The 15,632-nt window shown below is 43.7% G+C and overlaps 1 protein-coding gene across 2 annotated transcripts in view; it reads left to right on the forward strand.

Moving 5' to 3' along the window:
* The window catches only part of LOC147451986 (uncharacterized), a 94,370-nt gene extending 81,239 nt beyond the window's left edge, over positions 1–13,131 (forward strand). For both annotated transcript variants that reach the window (XM_086517832.1, XM_086517831.1), the window contains 5 exons: positions 10,865–10,973; positions 11,137–11,220; positions 11,332–11,397; positions 11,463–11,558; positions 11,643–13,131. In XM_086517832.1, the coding sequence (XP_086373958.1) occupies positions 10,865–10,973; positions 11,137–11,220; positions 11,332–11,397; positions 11,463–11,558; positions 11,643–12,215 (928 nt within the window). In that variant the 3' untranslated portion in view covers positions 12,216–13,131. The remainder of the gene's footprint in view (positions 1–10,864; positions 10,974–11,136; positions 11,221–11,331; positions 11,398–11,462; positions 11,559–11,642) is intronic.
* Positions 13,132–15,632: the final 2,501 nt, after the last annotated feature.

The raw sequence follows: 15,632 nt of genomic DNA on the forward strand, positions 1-15,632 counted from the left end.
CCTCTTCATTCTTTGAGTAGACTATCATGTCATCAAAGAATGTACCAACAAACTGCTGGTGTGGACGGAAAATTCTGTCCATCATCCTATTGAACGTAGCAGGAGCATTTGTGAGACCAAAGGGCATCACTAAAAATTTGTAAAGGCCAAGCGTCGTTCTAAAAGCAGTCTTGTGCACATCCTCTGATCTAATGCGGATCTGATGGTACCCACTCTTTAGATCTATCCTGCTAAACATAGCTGCTCCTTCTAATTTGTCCATAATATCATCAATTCTAGGTATAGGAAACCTATTCTTGATGGTATTCTTGTTCAGTGCACGGTAGTCGATGCACATACGCCATGAGCCATCCTTTTTCTGCACCAACAACACTGGAGAACAGAATGGAGATGAACTTGGCTGAATCAGCCCCTTTTCTAACAGCTCCTGTACTTGGCCCATTATCTCTTTCTGCTGAGCCGCACTAACCCTGTACGGAGGCTTATTTGGTGGGCTACTGCATGGCACCAAATCTATCGCATGGTCCTCGGGTCTCTCTGGCGGTAATTGAGACGGTAATGAATCGGAAAAACAGTCACTATACTGTTGTAAAAACATTGACCTTTCTTTATCTAGCACAGATAAATTTGATTCATCACAATCTGACACTTCACGTGCAAAAACCAAGTACGCAGAAAGATGCTTTTTCATTACAGAAGTAATAGCAGAAGCTGATACAGTGGGAATAGACTCTCCTTTAAGCTTTACATCCAGAATGTGAGTCTTTCCCCTGCTCTGTACAGTGATCTTTTTGTTGTAGGCATCCATGATTCCCTGTACACGAAACAACCAAGGAATACCTAACAACAGATCACATCCGTCCAGTGGCATGATGTAAAATTCTTCAGCATCTACATAGGACTGGATATGTAGACTCAACTTTCCAATGATGGGTGTCACAGCCTCTGTATGGCCAGGACATGCCAAACCTGCCTCTGCTGTATACCCCATCTCTTCAGGTCTGATTCCCAACTTTGAAGCCAATTCTGGGGAAATGAAGTTGGCTTTGGCACCTGGATCAAAGAAGATAAGCACTGTTTGATCCCTGACCTTTCCCCATGCTCTGCAAAGCTCACTTGCATCTGAATTTGGCTTGTCGCCCACCATATCTGGCACTAGACCAGCCATGGGCTTCTTTCCTTTCTTGTCTTCCTTATCATCAAAATCAGCTGGCCTTTTCTTTGTAGGACAATTGTAGGCAATGTGGCTAGGCTGCTCACATATAAAGCATTTGTTCTCTGTCCTCAGGACCTTCTTTTGCTCTTCTGACTTGCAAGGAAAACGTCTTTTCCATTTCTTTGCTGGTCCTTTTTCTGATTCAGCCGTAGCTTTATCTTTCCCTGCGTTGGCTGACTCCTGAGTCCCTTTAGGAGCCTCATTGGGAACGTGCTTCTTGGCTGAATTTTTCTTGCCTGATCCTGCCTTGACGCCAGTGTTAAATTCACAATCTTCTCCCTTCAGCAAACCATTGCCAGTGTTTGCTACCTCGATGAGCTGCGTCAAAGTAGTGACTTTTGTCTTCGTGCAGTATTTTCTCAATCCTTTAGGTAGGCCACAACAGTATTTTTCAATCTGTTCTGTCAATGGCACAAACCTATAGGAAGTTACTGGAAGTAGAGCTTTCCAAAACTTCCGATTGTAATCATCCAGATTTCTGCAAGTGGCAGCATTTAGCTGGTGCCATTCTGTCATGACATCTGCTTCAAAGTCATCAAATAACCATGCTGCTGCAAAAATCTGCTTGAAGTAAATCCATGTGGACGGAGCTTGCCCTTGAAGCAATAAAGTTGTCCACCATTGTCCCGCATTCCCTGTCAAGAAAGTGGTTGCCTTGCGGACCTTTGAAGCCTCTGTAAAGTTTCCCCCTGCATAGGCCTTGTCAAACTGCTGGAGGAATGAGAGAGCCTTCTTCCTGTCATCAAACCCTTTAAAGGTCGTGAAAGACACACCTTTGCCACCTTCTTTGTACGGAGTTGGCCTCTCCAGCGGCGTTAAATTGTCATATGGAAGTGACTGAAACATGGGAACACTAATAGGGTTCATCTGTGTTCCTTGGCCGCTATTAACTTGACCTGAAAATGCCATATTTGGCAGCTGATTTGTAATTCCAGCCATACCAAAATTTGCCTGTGGCATCCCAAATTGGCCCTGAGTGCTTTGAAATCCTGGTTGCATACCCATGACACTGTACATGGGGTTAGGCATCATCATTTGAGCACCCCCGAACACTGTTCCTGGCGTATAAAACTGATTTCCAGGTGCATGACCAGCCATGCTCTGGAATACCGATCCACCTCCAAAATAGCCAGGGTGTACTGAAGGTGGTGGGAAGACTTGTTGCATAGCCTGTAAGTTGCTTCCCTGCACATTAGAACCAGCTATAGGCTGCTAAAAGGTGGCGGGCTGAACTGGTACAGCCTGAAAGACTAAAATCTCAGCCACATGTTCTTGCACCTTAGGCACAGGTTGTGGAGACTGCATGTTCTCCGTCAAGTGTACAGGTGTTTCCATTGACTGTGCGGTATGAAACACCTGTGCTCGAGCCTTAACAGGCTTTTGAATATGATCCACTGACCAAACTTACTGAGACGGAACACGAGGTTGCAGAAAGGCTAAAAACCTCGGATTCTGCATTACTTGTGTGAACATAGCCACAGCAGTAGCCAACTGGGTCCTGAATATATCGTCATCTGTCTGTGGTGGTCTTGAGGACTCACCCACCTCATGTGTCTGTTGACCCTGTGAAGAGGAAACCTCTTCAATCACATCATCTGGTCTGTCAGCCATAATTGCAATTCCCTGTGTCTGGTCTATGATCCCCTGTGTCTTCAAGCCCAAAACTGACCAAGGCTCACTTCTATGGGAAAAAGTGATTTAGTCCCGGCAACGGAACCATGTAACCGGCCTGTTCAATCCAAAAAGGGCGGTAGACTTTACTTCAAACCTTGATTTAGCTTTCACCCATTATTAGTCGTCTATTATACCTGTACTTTCAAGACACGACAAAGGGGAGAGGGATACAGGCTGCTAGATTGCACCTGTATGAGTAGACGGACACCAGATTGGCCCCCAACTTAGGCGCCCGTTTCGGTATTTCTTTATTGTTCAAAAGAGGGAATAAACGTTGTGGTTCCCTACAGCTGCCCCGCACAAACTCATCTGAATTTCCACTGTTCCAGCCCGATTTCGGCAACATAACTATACTAGAACCCTTCACAGTCAGTATTCCCACGCATTGGCCGACTTTCCCGACGCATACGGGCACTTTGCAAAACCTGGCGAGAATCTGCAGCACGCTGAATACTCTGTTTTCAGCCCTGAAAATGCGCCAGATCACCTGTACAGCAGTCCCCTTGCGTCCACGAACCTCCTGGGGATATTAGGGTCCGTTTAGGGCCAAAACCCTAAACCTGCAAAAATACACAGCAGGCTGTAATTTACTGTCTCGGGCTCCGTTTCGCGTGCCGGTCGCATCCGTAGCAAGTCCTCGAGCTCCCGCACTTGTAGGGCTACTTGCCCTTTGAATCGGACAAGATTTCTGGCGTGAAACCTCTCCGAATTCACCTGTACCTGCAGGGGGATTAGCCGCTAGCTAATCCAGTACCTGTGCAAGAGGCTCTTGCCTCGGCAATCGCGCATGAACCCACACAACTGTACATTGGTCAAATGAAAAGCCCACTAGAGGGGCATAACATACTGCCAAAGGGGAGAGAGAGGGCAGTGCGTAGCATGCAGGGCATCACTCCTGGCACCGCACTGTGCATAAGAGGGAAAGCAAGCACTCCATAGCTCTTAACCTGTGACAAAAACTGAAAATGAGGCTCTCCCCCTCCTAAATTCAGCGCCACTTCTTGTTGCATGATGCAAGTGCACCAAAAGGTGCCACTTGGCACATTTATAAGCATTTTCCCGTTTCGGGGTTGCCGCCTAAAATTCTCCCAACCAGTTGCCCAGTTGACTTCACGGCAGAGTAAGAAAATGTTCCCCTTGTCATTCCGGAGGTAATGACGCCAACACATTTTTAGGTCCCAAAATAGCAGTTCCCTAAATTTTAGGAGATACTGCCATTGTATCTTTCTAGGTCATCCGACCCTCTTTGTACACTGCGGCCACATCCAGAACTGAAATGTAGCCTCTGTAGCAAAGGATTCCACGTTGGCTAGTGAATGACCCCACTTGGCTAACCATAGTCCTTGTCCAATCTTAGTGCTCTCTTGCCCTCAGGCCTGGACTCCCTCTAGATAGTTCCACACTAGCTATGCAATGCAGGGCAGTTAGATTTCCCGAGGGGTGTTTCCAAAAAGTGAAAGTAAATAGATAATAAGAAAGAAATCAACAAAAAGGATAGATAGTAGTCACACCCTGGTGACATACCCCCATCTTGAAATCTCAAACGTCCTCGTTTGCATCTATGTCGTACATGCTTACAGTCAACACTGATGTATTCAACACCTGTCGACACATATACGACACATACATGCTCATTGTCAACCCTGGTGTATTCAACACCTCGTCGACTCATGTATTGCCTGCGTGTGAACCCTGTCCCAATGACATAGTGGTAGCTTCGCAGTCTGCCATTGCTTTGAGTCACTAACTTTCCAATGACAAAATGGTAGCTGCACATTTTGCCACTGTCTTATAGTACACGTTGGATCCCGTAACACTTTCGAGCATACCCAAACCGACAGTTTAAGAATGCAGTTACACACGTACTCTTTAATAGAAGCAGTTACTGTATCCTTGGCAAACTGACAAGAAATACTCACTTCTATAGCACTAACCAAACTTTTGGACATTCCATTAGAGCAATTGCCAAACTGACAATCTGAACGGCTCTAACATTCATGTAACAGGTATTTCATTTGAGCTCACTTTAAATACCATGTACATCATTTGTTTCAGAAGCCATTGTCACACTCACACTCCATGTAGCTTTGAAACTCAAGGGGTCAAGGTAGGTTGCAAATTGAAGGCTTCAAGGTAAAGTGATAACACAGTTGGCGACTCTGCAAGTTCACCTTCTTCCATCCACTTAGCATCCATTGGTGGATAGTTTCTGAACTTTACCAAGTAATGCCTAGCAACCTTGCCTTTCACTTTCCTTTCTTTGTGTGCCAAAATCTGTTCAGGGACCAAGATCTCGTCAAGTTCCTCGACTTCCGGCTGATCTTCAGCTGGCATATCTTTTGGCACATCACCCACATAGGGTCTGAGAAGACTCACATGAAACGCATTGTGAATCTTCCAACTGTCAGGCAATTTCAGCCTATATGCGACATCACTGATTATGTCGCACACTTGAAAAGGCCCATGGTAACGCATGCTGAGCTTTGGAAACAGTCTTTCCTTGCCCTTCATCTTCTTTAACCTTGCCTTTTCAAAGCGTAAAAGCACCCAATCACCAAGTGAATATACCACTTCACGACGGTGACGATCAGCTGCTTTCTTTTGCTTTGCCTGAGTCTTTTCTAAGGCCACTTTAACCTTCTTGTACATTTCATCCATGTCCTGAACATACTTATCTGCCTTAAATATCTTGTCCTTTGTATGCAGTATGGGAGGAACTTTCTTGCCACCTTCAACTATCTTAAAGGGTGCCTTGCCAGTTGATGAATGCACTGTATTATTGTATGCATATTCCCCGAGCACTTTCTTGAGTTGTATGTGTAGGGGCAGATCCAAAAGGCTTTTTGTAGAGATCTATCACCCTCATCTATAGCATTGACGGCATCAAGTCAGCTTAATGAGAGCAATAACATCTATTAATCCTAGAGGCGGTTTGGGCATACTAGGACTTGTGTAGGTAAACCTAGGCATGTTCTTCCAGGGGGCCACCTCCCACAAATCGACCATAGCCCACTTGTCACACAAGCTCAACCATTTATATTTTCCAGTGCCACCTAGCATACTAAAGGAACTTGTTCTATCCTTATTCTTCTCTACCATATTGAAATACCCAACCATCAGCCACTTCCCTTCTATCAGAGTATCCCTGAGATGCATCCACAATTTAGCTCTATCCTTTGCATTGCAAGATCATACACATTCACAATGGTGAGGGGTTGATCATCCCACTTGATTCTAACTCCAAGGACTCTGCCGAAGGGGTGGTTCAGAACCATCTTAGGTTCCACTTCTATGTCTATAACAAGTAGAACGCCATTGAATCCTTTATTTCCTTTCCCATAGAATACAAGATTTTTCCTTAAGTCCTGCTACAAGTATGTAGTATGTAGGTGGTGTTCTTGGATGGCCCAAAAATTGGTTGTTTTTTCCTTAGCTTCATCCGAGAAGAGGGCACTCTTCTCCCGGGTCTTCAATCCCTTCACATTCCAAGATTGAATAGCGAGAGTATCTATCACTGGGAGAAGGGGACAAATTTTTCAACATCCAACCCCTGCCCAATCACCACATCCGTCTGATGGTCCGTTTGGACAACGAAATCTGCACCTAGCAGGTAGTGTTTCCAACTTAAGAGCGCATGAATCACAGCCAATAACTCTTTCTCATAGACCTGCGTGGTCATCTCTGGCCCTTGCAAAATTCTGCTCTCATAGGCTACTACCTTGCCATCTTGCATTAGCACTGCACCAATGCTACTACCACAGGCATCACACTGGACCACAAATGACTTCCTAAGATCTGGCAACACAATGACTGGATCTGAAGTCATCTCTTCCTTTAAGAGATTAAAAGCTGAAATCTCTTTGTGTGTCCATCTAAAGGTGACTGCCTTCTTTTGAAGAGCATGTGAAGGTGAAGCAATCTCAACGAAATTTCGGATAAACCTTCTGTAATAGGAGCATAGTCCCAAAAAGCTTCGGACATCATGCACCGTCTTCAAATCTGGCCATGACTTGATCGCTTCAACTTTTGCAGGATCCATTCTGACACCATCCTTTGAGACAATGTGTCCCAGAAAATGAATCTCTTCCAGAAAAAATTCACTTTTCTTTGCATTGATGAGCAACCTATGACTGCGTAGCTCTTTGAACACAATGGCCAAGTGATGCCTATGCTCCTCTTCATTCTTTGAGTAGACTATCATGTCATCAAAGAGTGTACCAACAAACTGCTGGTGTGGACGGAAAATTTTGTCCATCATCCTATTGAACGTAGCAGGAGCATTTGTGAGACCAAAGGGCATCACTAAAAATTCGTAAAGGCCAAACGTCGTTCTAAAAGCAATCTTGTGCACATCCTCTGATCTAATGCGGATCTGATGGTACCCACTCTTTAGATCTATCCAGCTAAACATAGCTGCTCCTTCTAATTTGTCCATAATATCATCAATTCTAGGTATAGGGAACCTATTCTTGATGGTATTCTTGTTCAGTGCACGGTAGTCGATGCACATACGCCATGAGCCGAAATGCTACGGTCATTTCGTTTGTCAGTTCGTGCACTCAAACAAGTCAAGAACACAATCAGTACCGTTTTATCGGGAATTACAAATCTTAAAGTCATTACAGCAGAATACTGTCAGCCCACAGTATCTCTGAAACCCAATAGGGACATCAATGACTCTATTATCAAAAATCGGGGCAATCTGTTGACAAAGGAGCGGAGTGACTCCCCTCTTTTGCAAGCCCGTTGCACCAAATTCCGCCCATGCTGAAATCGGGGTTCTATCGGAGTAGACTATGCTAAACCGAATGCTTCAAGGTAAAGGTTCACAATTTGAGGAGTATCTGCTAGGTAAGTCAATTAAGTTTGATACTTTTCCTGGATTCCGAGATGCTTCGAGAGCTTTGGCCTTCATACATCAGTTTGATATAGCTTTCTCTGGAGGGCATTACTCAGAGCACTCCAAGATTCGAAGGGCTACCTCTTTCTTCAAGGGAAATGCTCGAACATGGTGGTCCACACTTCTATTGAACAAGAAAGCGCTAGTTAAATGGCTGAAATTTAAACGGATTTTTCTTTCTTCGTGGGTGACTCAAGAGTACAAACGAGATATATGAACTGCTTGGAATCATCTTCGGATGAGCAAAAGAGATTCTTTGGACACATATTGCGAGAGATTTTGGAGCTCCTTTCTACGAGCTTCTTCATTTAAGAAGATCTCGCTTAAAGAACAAATTGAGTGGTTTTGCTGCGGACTTCCTACAAAGATCCGAGATCACTGCTTAGAACAAAAGTCGGATTCTATTCAAGAACTGATGCGTCATGCGAAACGGGGTTTTGCCATACATTCTGGCAGTCTGACTTACCCCACAGATGAGATCATGACTCAGAGTACCGAACAGACTTCTAATAATGAAAGTAGAAAGAAGAAGAGCCCCTAAGAAAAGAAAGATAAGGATTCACGACCCCGGCTCACTCTTCGAGAGAGAGCCAACTACATCAAAGAGGGAAAGTGTTTTGGATGCGGGGAACATGTGCACATCTCCGCGAAGTGCCCTCAAAAGGCACAGAAAGAACAAGATGAAGAAAGGCCGGAGAGTTCGGAAGCAGCTGAGGAACGTGGATGAAAAGGCAAGATAAAAGCACGACTCGTTCCAGATTGCATGGGTACTGACCCAAGCACGATTGATGAAAGTACAAAACTTTGCCAAGCTTGGAGCAAAGTGAAAGACCAAGAAGCCCTGATTTTCTTTGATGGAGGAGCCAAGGCCAACTTCATTTCACTTGAATTGGCGGCGCAACTCGAGATTACACCCGATCCTGGATACTCTTTCAAATCGCACACGCTTCTTCGCTTTCTTGCCGAGGCAAAAGTAGATCGACGCCCCAAATAACCCGGGAAGTCAATTCCTTCTTCTGCGTTTTGTCATGCTTTTTGGCTTTGTTGTTCGCGTCAAAAAGCTGAGTAATCTGTGTATCAACCACCTCTTCCAATTCTTGCTCTGTAAACATCCTCGGAGTAGGAGGTTTCTTGAGTGCCGGTTTGAGGGGTGGCTCTGTGGCCTTCTTCCACCCGGTGTGTACCTTGTCGAAGGATGTCTGAGTCAAAAATTTTGCAAATTTCGGATCCTTCCCAATGTTGATCATCATCTTTGTCGCGTCGTCAACCAATTGTCGAGTTCCATCTCCTTAATCTCTGCTTGAGTAGGCCGAGGTGGGCCGTACTCTTCGTGAGAATCTTCTTCGTAATCTCTTCCCGCATCCCCAGATGCAGAGGAAGTCCACTGTTCTTTGTTGGAATCCACAAGTGTCACGAGAAAAGGATCGGATTTCCCGGTAGAAGAGAAATCGGCCACACTCTGATACCAGTGTAACAAGCTTGGACACTCCAAGTCAAGATTCTACCGCGACACAGCAAAGATTCACTTCAAAATAGTTCACAATTCCCAATTGATTCGACATGGCCCGGCGGAGTTCTGTGCCTAGAGATGTTGGCCCCAAAGATTGGCGCCCCTTTTGGTATTTCTTTTTGTATTAATCTGTGTTCAAAGTACAAGAGAGTGGGAGGGTTCTCACTCTCAGACTCTATGTCCAGATGCTCTCAGAAGTGAGGGCCTTGCCCACTTATTTATAAGTTACAAGGGATGCCGAAAAGCAGAGCCCCAAAAATCAAAAGCCATGAGGCTTCTAAAAATAAAGCAATTGGCTCAAAAGCTGCCAAAATCAGCCCACGTAAATTCAGCCAGCGTAAAAGCTGATTTTCCGTCACTGTCAGCATGAAAAGCGGAGATCTGTACGCTCTGCCACGTCAGCACTTCAGTGCAAAAAGCGGCGCAATTTCCAGGCTTGCCGTACTGTTGCCACGTGTCACTGCTGCCAGGTCTGCTGCCCCGCTCAATGAGTGTATCCGGGCATGCCACGTCACCCGTTTGTGACAGCGAGCCAAGACTCCTACAGAAGCGTAAATGCTGCGGGCAAAAATGGCATCAAGAGGAGTGTCTCATAAAGTCCAATCTGACATACAACATCCACTGGCTAGTGGCGGAACGGGGAGGAAAACAGCTAGCATATGCTCAAGGGCACTCCAAATCTGACTATTATGCACACCCAACCCATAGTGTGCAGCTGCAAGCATATTCCCTGATGATTCCACTACATCATCCACCGTGCGTATGCCTCAGCAAGAAAGAAAGTTATGCCTGGCGAGGTGAGCGGTCAGCTAGAGTAAGAGGAAATGCCCTTCTCTAGTGAATGTGTTTTAAGCAGAGCGTATTCCCATCCGATTGTTGTCTGCCATGCCAAGAAAAATGATCCGTAATGGTATTCGAGGCAGAGAGCAAACTAGCTGTGACCGACCGAGCAACCAGGAATCTGGCCGACCATCTTGCCAAACACAATCTCCGAGAGGGAAATCTGCCAATGACCAAAGGCAGAAGTGGTAGCATGCTGACTTAGTGCAGCAATCATAACTGTCCATGGCTAAGACTGCTGTGCAAGAGTAGGCAATAACATGGCCTTCCTCGCTTCTCAACTGTACTGCATTCACTTTCAGTACAAGGGACTCTCCTGCATAAAGCTACAGAGATTAGTAGATTTCGACACCCTTGTCCCTTCGCAGCTCATATCAACGATATATATATCATTGCCGACATTGAGGGGCATAGAGCAGATCTTGTGAGTTTGTTTGTAGGGAAGGAGATTGATGCCATAGCATAGTGGCCCATGAGAGAGTTTATGTGATGGTGCGTATAGTGACAGCTTACTCAGGAGATCTGGCTTTGGGAGCTATGCTACTAGCTGGCTCTGTTTATTCCCTTGTTTGTTTACATTTTTAGCATTCTTACCCTAGTCTTTTGTATTAGGCATTTGATTCATATGATACTGTTGTAATTTTTTGGTCTCATAGGTCCTTTTCTGCAGACGTAAATAAACATCTCATTTCTGTGACTATGTTATTCTCTTGTTAAATTGAAGCTTCAAAGCTCGGGTGATTGGGGAAGAAGATCAAAACGCTTTTCCGGAGGAATTGTCTGTTGACTTAGAAAAAATTTATCTTGGAGTACATCCTGCAACAAATCTGGAGGTGTGTCCATGTCTTTTTTGTTGAGAAGATGTTGAACCAAGGTGGTTATGCAATGCTTGACGCTGCAATACAGCTGTTTTGTCTGATCAATTAATTTTATTTGCAGGTTAATTAAAGATGATAGATAGCTTGACCCTGTTCTTTTATGGCTGAAATTGGACAGGTGACGGTGAAAACAGGACCCTGGGGAAGTTACATTCAGTTAGGAAAAGAAGAAAAAGGGCTCGAATTCTTTAAACTTCCACAAGTACGATTTCCTTGATGCTTGCAATTTGATTGCATAGTAACTGCAGAAGCTTCTTGTCACACCAGCATTTTTCGATCATGTCTATATAACAACGTTCTGATTGCTTGCCAGGGGGTTAAGCCAGGTGATATGTCCCTGGAAAAAGCTCTTCAGCTGATGAAATACCCATTGGAACTGGTAATTAACATACAGTATCACCTGAACTTTCTTGATGACACATGTTGACTTTTACATGCTGCCAGGGCAAGCATCCCGAAGACGGACATGTGGTTGTTCTTGGCATCAATAACAAGTCTTATTTTGTGAAACATCAATCTACTATGGCTCTACTGTCTGACGTAAATTAACTAGCGCTTATCTTGTTTTCTGTGTACATCAAGTTTTTACGGGAGTACTAATTTTAATTATGCTCGGGAAATCAGAAAGAAAATGTGGAGGAGATAACGTTAGAAAGGGCCCTGAAGCTATTGAAAAACAGGGATAAATCTCAATCTAAGAAAAGGGAAAGAGAAAGGAAGAAAACAGTGTGTATAGGAGACCATGAAAACTTGTTGCCAGTGTCGAGCGATGCTAGTGTATCCACGGAAGAAAAGGGAGAAAGGAGTATTCAGAAGGGTAGTCAGAAAACAGAAAAAGGGTACTCAGAAGAGAAGGGAAAAAGGGAGTATTCAAAATTGCCAAGCACGTGTAACAGAAACGTGGATACAGAAGAAAGAGTAAAAAGTGAAGATGGATCAGCAAGGATCTTGCAACAGGTGGAGGTTTTACAAGCATCGAGCACAGACAGCAATCATGGTGCCACAGTTGATGCAGGTGGAGAAAGACCTTCAGAGCCCATCATAATGGGAGTTCAAGAAAAGCCAAGGAGGCGGAGTGGGAGAAAAAAGGCTAGGTTTGAGGCTGGAAAGGAAGCAGTAAATCATGTACCTGGAGGAATTGCAGCAGATAATGAGACAGGAGAGAAGGAAAAGGCACCGTTTCAGACACACATATGAATGAACATGGATCGTATGCTTTTGGACGTTGATGTTCAATTCTTGCCAAAGGCTATTGGAAATCTTCAGTATGTCGGACGCCCAGTAGAGAGAGGCGTTGTTTCTCAGCAGCTAGTTTTTGGATATCCAAGATTTTCTGCATTCTTTTTTATGTTCCGGCTTTTGACATTGAGATAGCACAAAGGATGAAGACCCGTAGAGAAGTTACTACGTAGTTTTGTGCAAGTACCCTTGTTCAACAGCTCTCAGGAAGCAGCATTTTGTCCTGATGGCTGCAAGAGGTTCTCTTCCTGCACAAATGCTTGATGCTGCAATGCAAAATCTATTACAGGCTATTTTTCTTCTCAGTCAGCAGGTGTTGGAGACCGAACGCATCCAAGGAAACTTATGACTGCTTGGTCGATTCCGTGTCTCATTCCTATCAGAAACGTGGGTTGTACATAAAGAAGAATTATATATGCAGAGAGATAGTTCATGTTTCTAAGTTCCACTGACCACTGTTGTAGGCAAATACAGATATTTCTAGGGGCTACTCAAACTCCAACTAACTCCACATACATGGATTGAAACAGTCAAGTCCAAGGAAATCATCCTACATGGAAGGAGTTCAGATGAAGTCTCTAGCAATGTAGAAAGGGGTACGTGTCGGTGTCAATATTCTTTGGTGCAGCTCTCTGGGGCATTTCGATGGACCTTGGAGGGCCATGCTTGAGCGTGTATATGCAACAGATTGGACTGTGTTTTGTTCTTTCCTTCACAGCTCGACTCTCGTAACTTATTTGTTCCCATTAACATTGAAATGGGATGTCCATTTTGCTCCCACTGTATCTCAGGCTATTGTAACAAGTTATAAACATGTTGATCATTCCAATTTTGGTGCCTTCAATGATTATGCTCATGATGAGGTTTCTTTGCATTTGCAAAATCAGTTTCAATTTTGGAACTTTGGGGATTTTGGGAGTTCACAATTTTTCCTTTCAAGAAGAAATCCATGAAATAATGTGGGGCCCACTTTTTTATGGTTCTGTCTCCTCCTACTGGCTGCCTCATGAAGTGAATCAACATCTCTGCCTTAATGAAATCCCATGCACATGCGAAGATGCATGCCAGTCTGCAACCAAATATTGAAGGAAGAAGGGCCTAATACAGGATTGGTACATCACTTTGCTATGTAAAAGATGAGGCCATAAGAGAGCTACCAATCTCATGGTGGAAGAAAACTCGAAACCATGTGTTCATGCTGGCTTGCATGTGGGTGCAACCAAACATTGAAGGAAGAAGGGGCCTCAGTGTAGCTGAATGATACACTACTCTGTATTGTTAATGATGATCATTAACAATACAGAGTAGTCCTGGTCTGGTCGTTCTTCTTGTATACTTTTTTTGGTGTATGAGGGGAGCGGCCGGGCGTGCCCTACCCGACTCCGAAAACAAATCATTAGATCACGAGTTAAGTTGCTTCTCGTGGTGGTACTTGGTGACCTAGTGACTGGGTTTAGGAAAAATATGGATGCAAGTGTCAATGGGACTTAAAGATGTGGTGGCAAAGAAGTAGAGAGAATGTTCTTGTTAGGGTTTTTGGTGGTGTTGGTGAAAAGACAGCAGGGTCACGCTGTGGTAATAAGCAGTAGACTCGGGTACACTTTTTGAAGCCTTGCTTTGGGATTTTGTGAGCTCTCACACTTTCTGGAAACCTTGTCCTCCACCTCATACCTTTATAGTGGGAGTAGTATCAAGATCTTGGTAATTGTGAATCCCTTTTTATGTGTAAAACCTTTAAAAAAGTAAGGGAAAAATACCACAATACCTTTGAAATTCCTTTTAGATTTCAAGAATTCCTAACACACCCCTCAAAAGCCAAAAAATTCCAAAATGCCCTTGAGTTTTTTTCCAAATTCATTTCGGATGGTATTGTGGCCTCTCGAGCTGTAATAGCATATAATTGATAGACACAAACACCTTTACTTGTGAGCTCATTGGTGAAAATTTATATATAAACGGCACTTGAAGATAAATCTCTTTTGTCAAAAAGACTAAACTACGTAAAATTCGGAGCAATCCATCTAAATTGATACCAAGGATGCTTTGATAATTTTTGAAATTTCAAAGGTATTTTGAGAATTTCATTTTCACCTAATTCGAGGGGTATTAGTAATTTTCCCAAAACATACAAAAGTGGTAAGAGAACAAAGTGGAAAGAAGACTTTTTTTACTTTTGCAATTTTCTATGTAATTCAAAGAGGGAAAGTTTGATACTTGATCGTCAAAAGAATATTACTTGACTGAATTTGAATTCACATGGCATTCAAAAGTGATGCAGAGAACCTTGAAAACCTTGCAACTTGCCTGATTAAATCATAGTATAAAAGTTCTGATTTCACTGATGAAAAACTATAAACTTTTTCACATTTATAGGAGTATGTCATTTTGAATTTGAGATAGTACGAGGTGACAAAGATGAGGTGGGCATGGCATGTAGATTACTATATTGGGGCATCTCATTGCAAACATGGCAGTTGGGTGATTTGGAGCTAATGAATATTGGAGAGTGTATGGTGAAGGGGTATGCATAGGTGGTGATTATAGCTTTAATAAGGTTGCTTTTGACTTTGCAGTCTTTTCTCCAAGGAAGTGGCTTGGTGACATGGACATGTGCTTGTGTGGAGTCTCGACTACATGGGGTGAAATGGATAACTAGGAGTGGGACATGCTTGTTTGAGTCTTTTCTCCAAGGAAGAGGTGGCTTGGTGACATGGACATGTGCTTGTGTGGAGTCTCGACTACATGGGGTGAAATGGATAACTAGGAGTGGGACATCCTTGTGTGAGTCTTATCTACATGGATGGAATCCATAGCTAGGATCATGTACGAGGCTTGGGCAAACTCTTCATGGCCACCAATCGAATGGTGAAACCCTTAGGTTTTCCATGTTTGGAAACCTACGAGGTTAAAAAAGGTTTTAAGGGTGCTCAGTGTTAATCGATGTATTATATGAAGACCTTATAAGGACCATACCAATTGTGTGAGACTTGACAAACATCATAATACACATAGGCGCGCGCACGCACACACATACACACAACAATATGCATGTTTTTGGCTCAGTGAAAATTTGGATGCTTACGTTACTAGGTCCGACTCAAAACACCATTGACAACTAAAGATTGAAACATTACCCATTCCTTCTCCCCTTTCTTGGGGACAAAATCCTATTGTCTAGCTCTCTAATAATGCCATCAAAAGAGCCAAGATTATTACATCAGGCTTCTGATTACCATCTTTCCTCTTAGAAATTGTTATTGTTCTAACCGTTGGATGCAATGGGGCTTGTCCAAGTTTACTTTTTCACTTTGGGACAGACAAATGTACATGCCTACATGGATAGGGCATCAGAACTGTTGGCAAGGGCCAAGTTTT

This window comes from Adiantum capillus-veneris, chromosome 8 (genome assembly GCF_014529385.1).
Source record: "Adiantum capillus-veneris isolate H3 chromosome 8, ASM1452938v2, whole genome shotgun sequence".
In the NCBI taxonomy this organism is placed as follows: Eukaryota; Viridiplantae; Streptophyta; class Polypodiopsida; order Polypodiales; family Pteridaceae; genus Adiantum; species Adiantum capillus-veneris.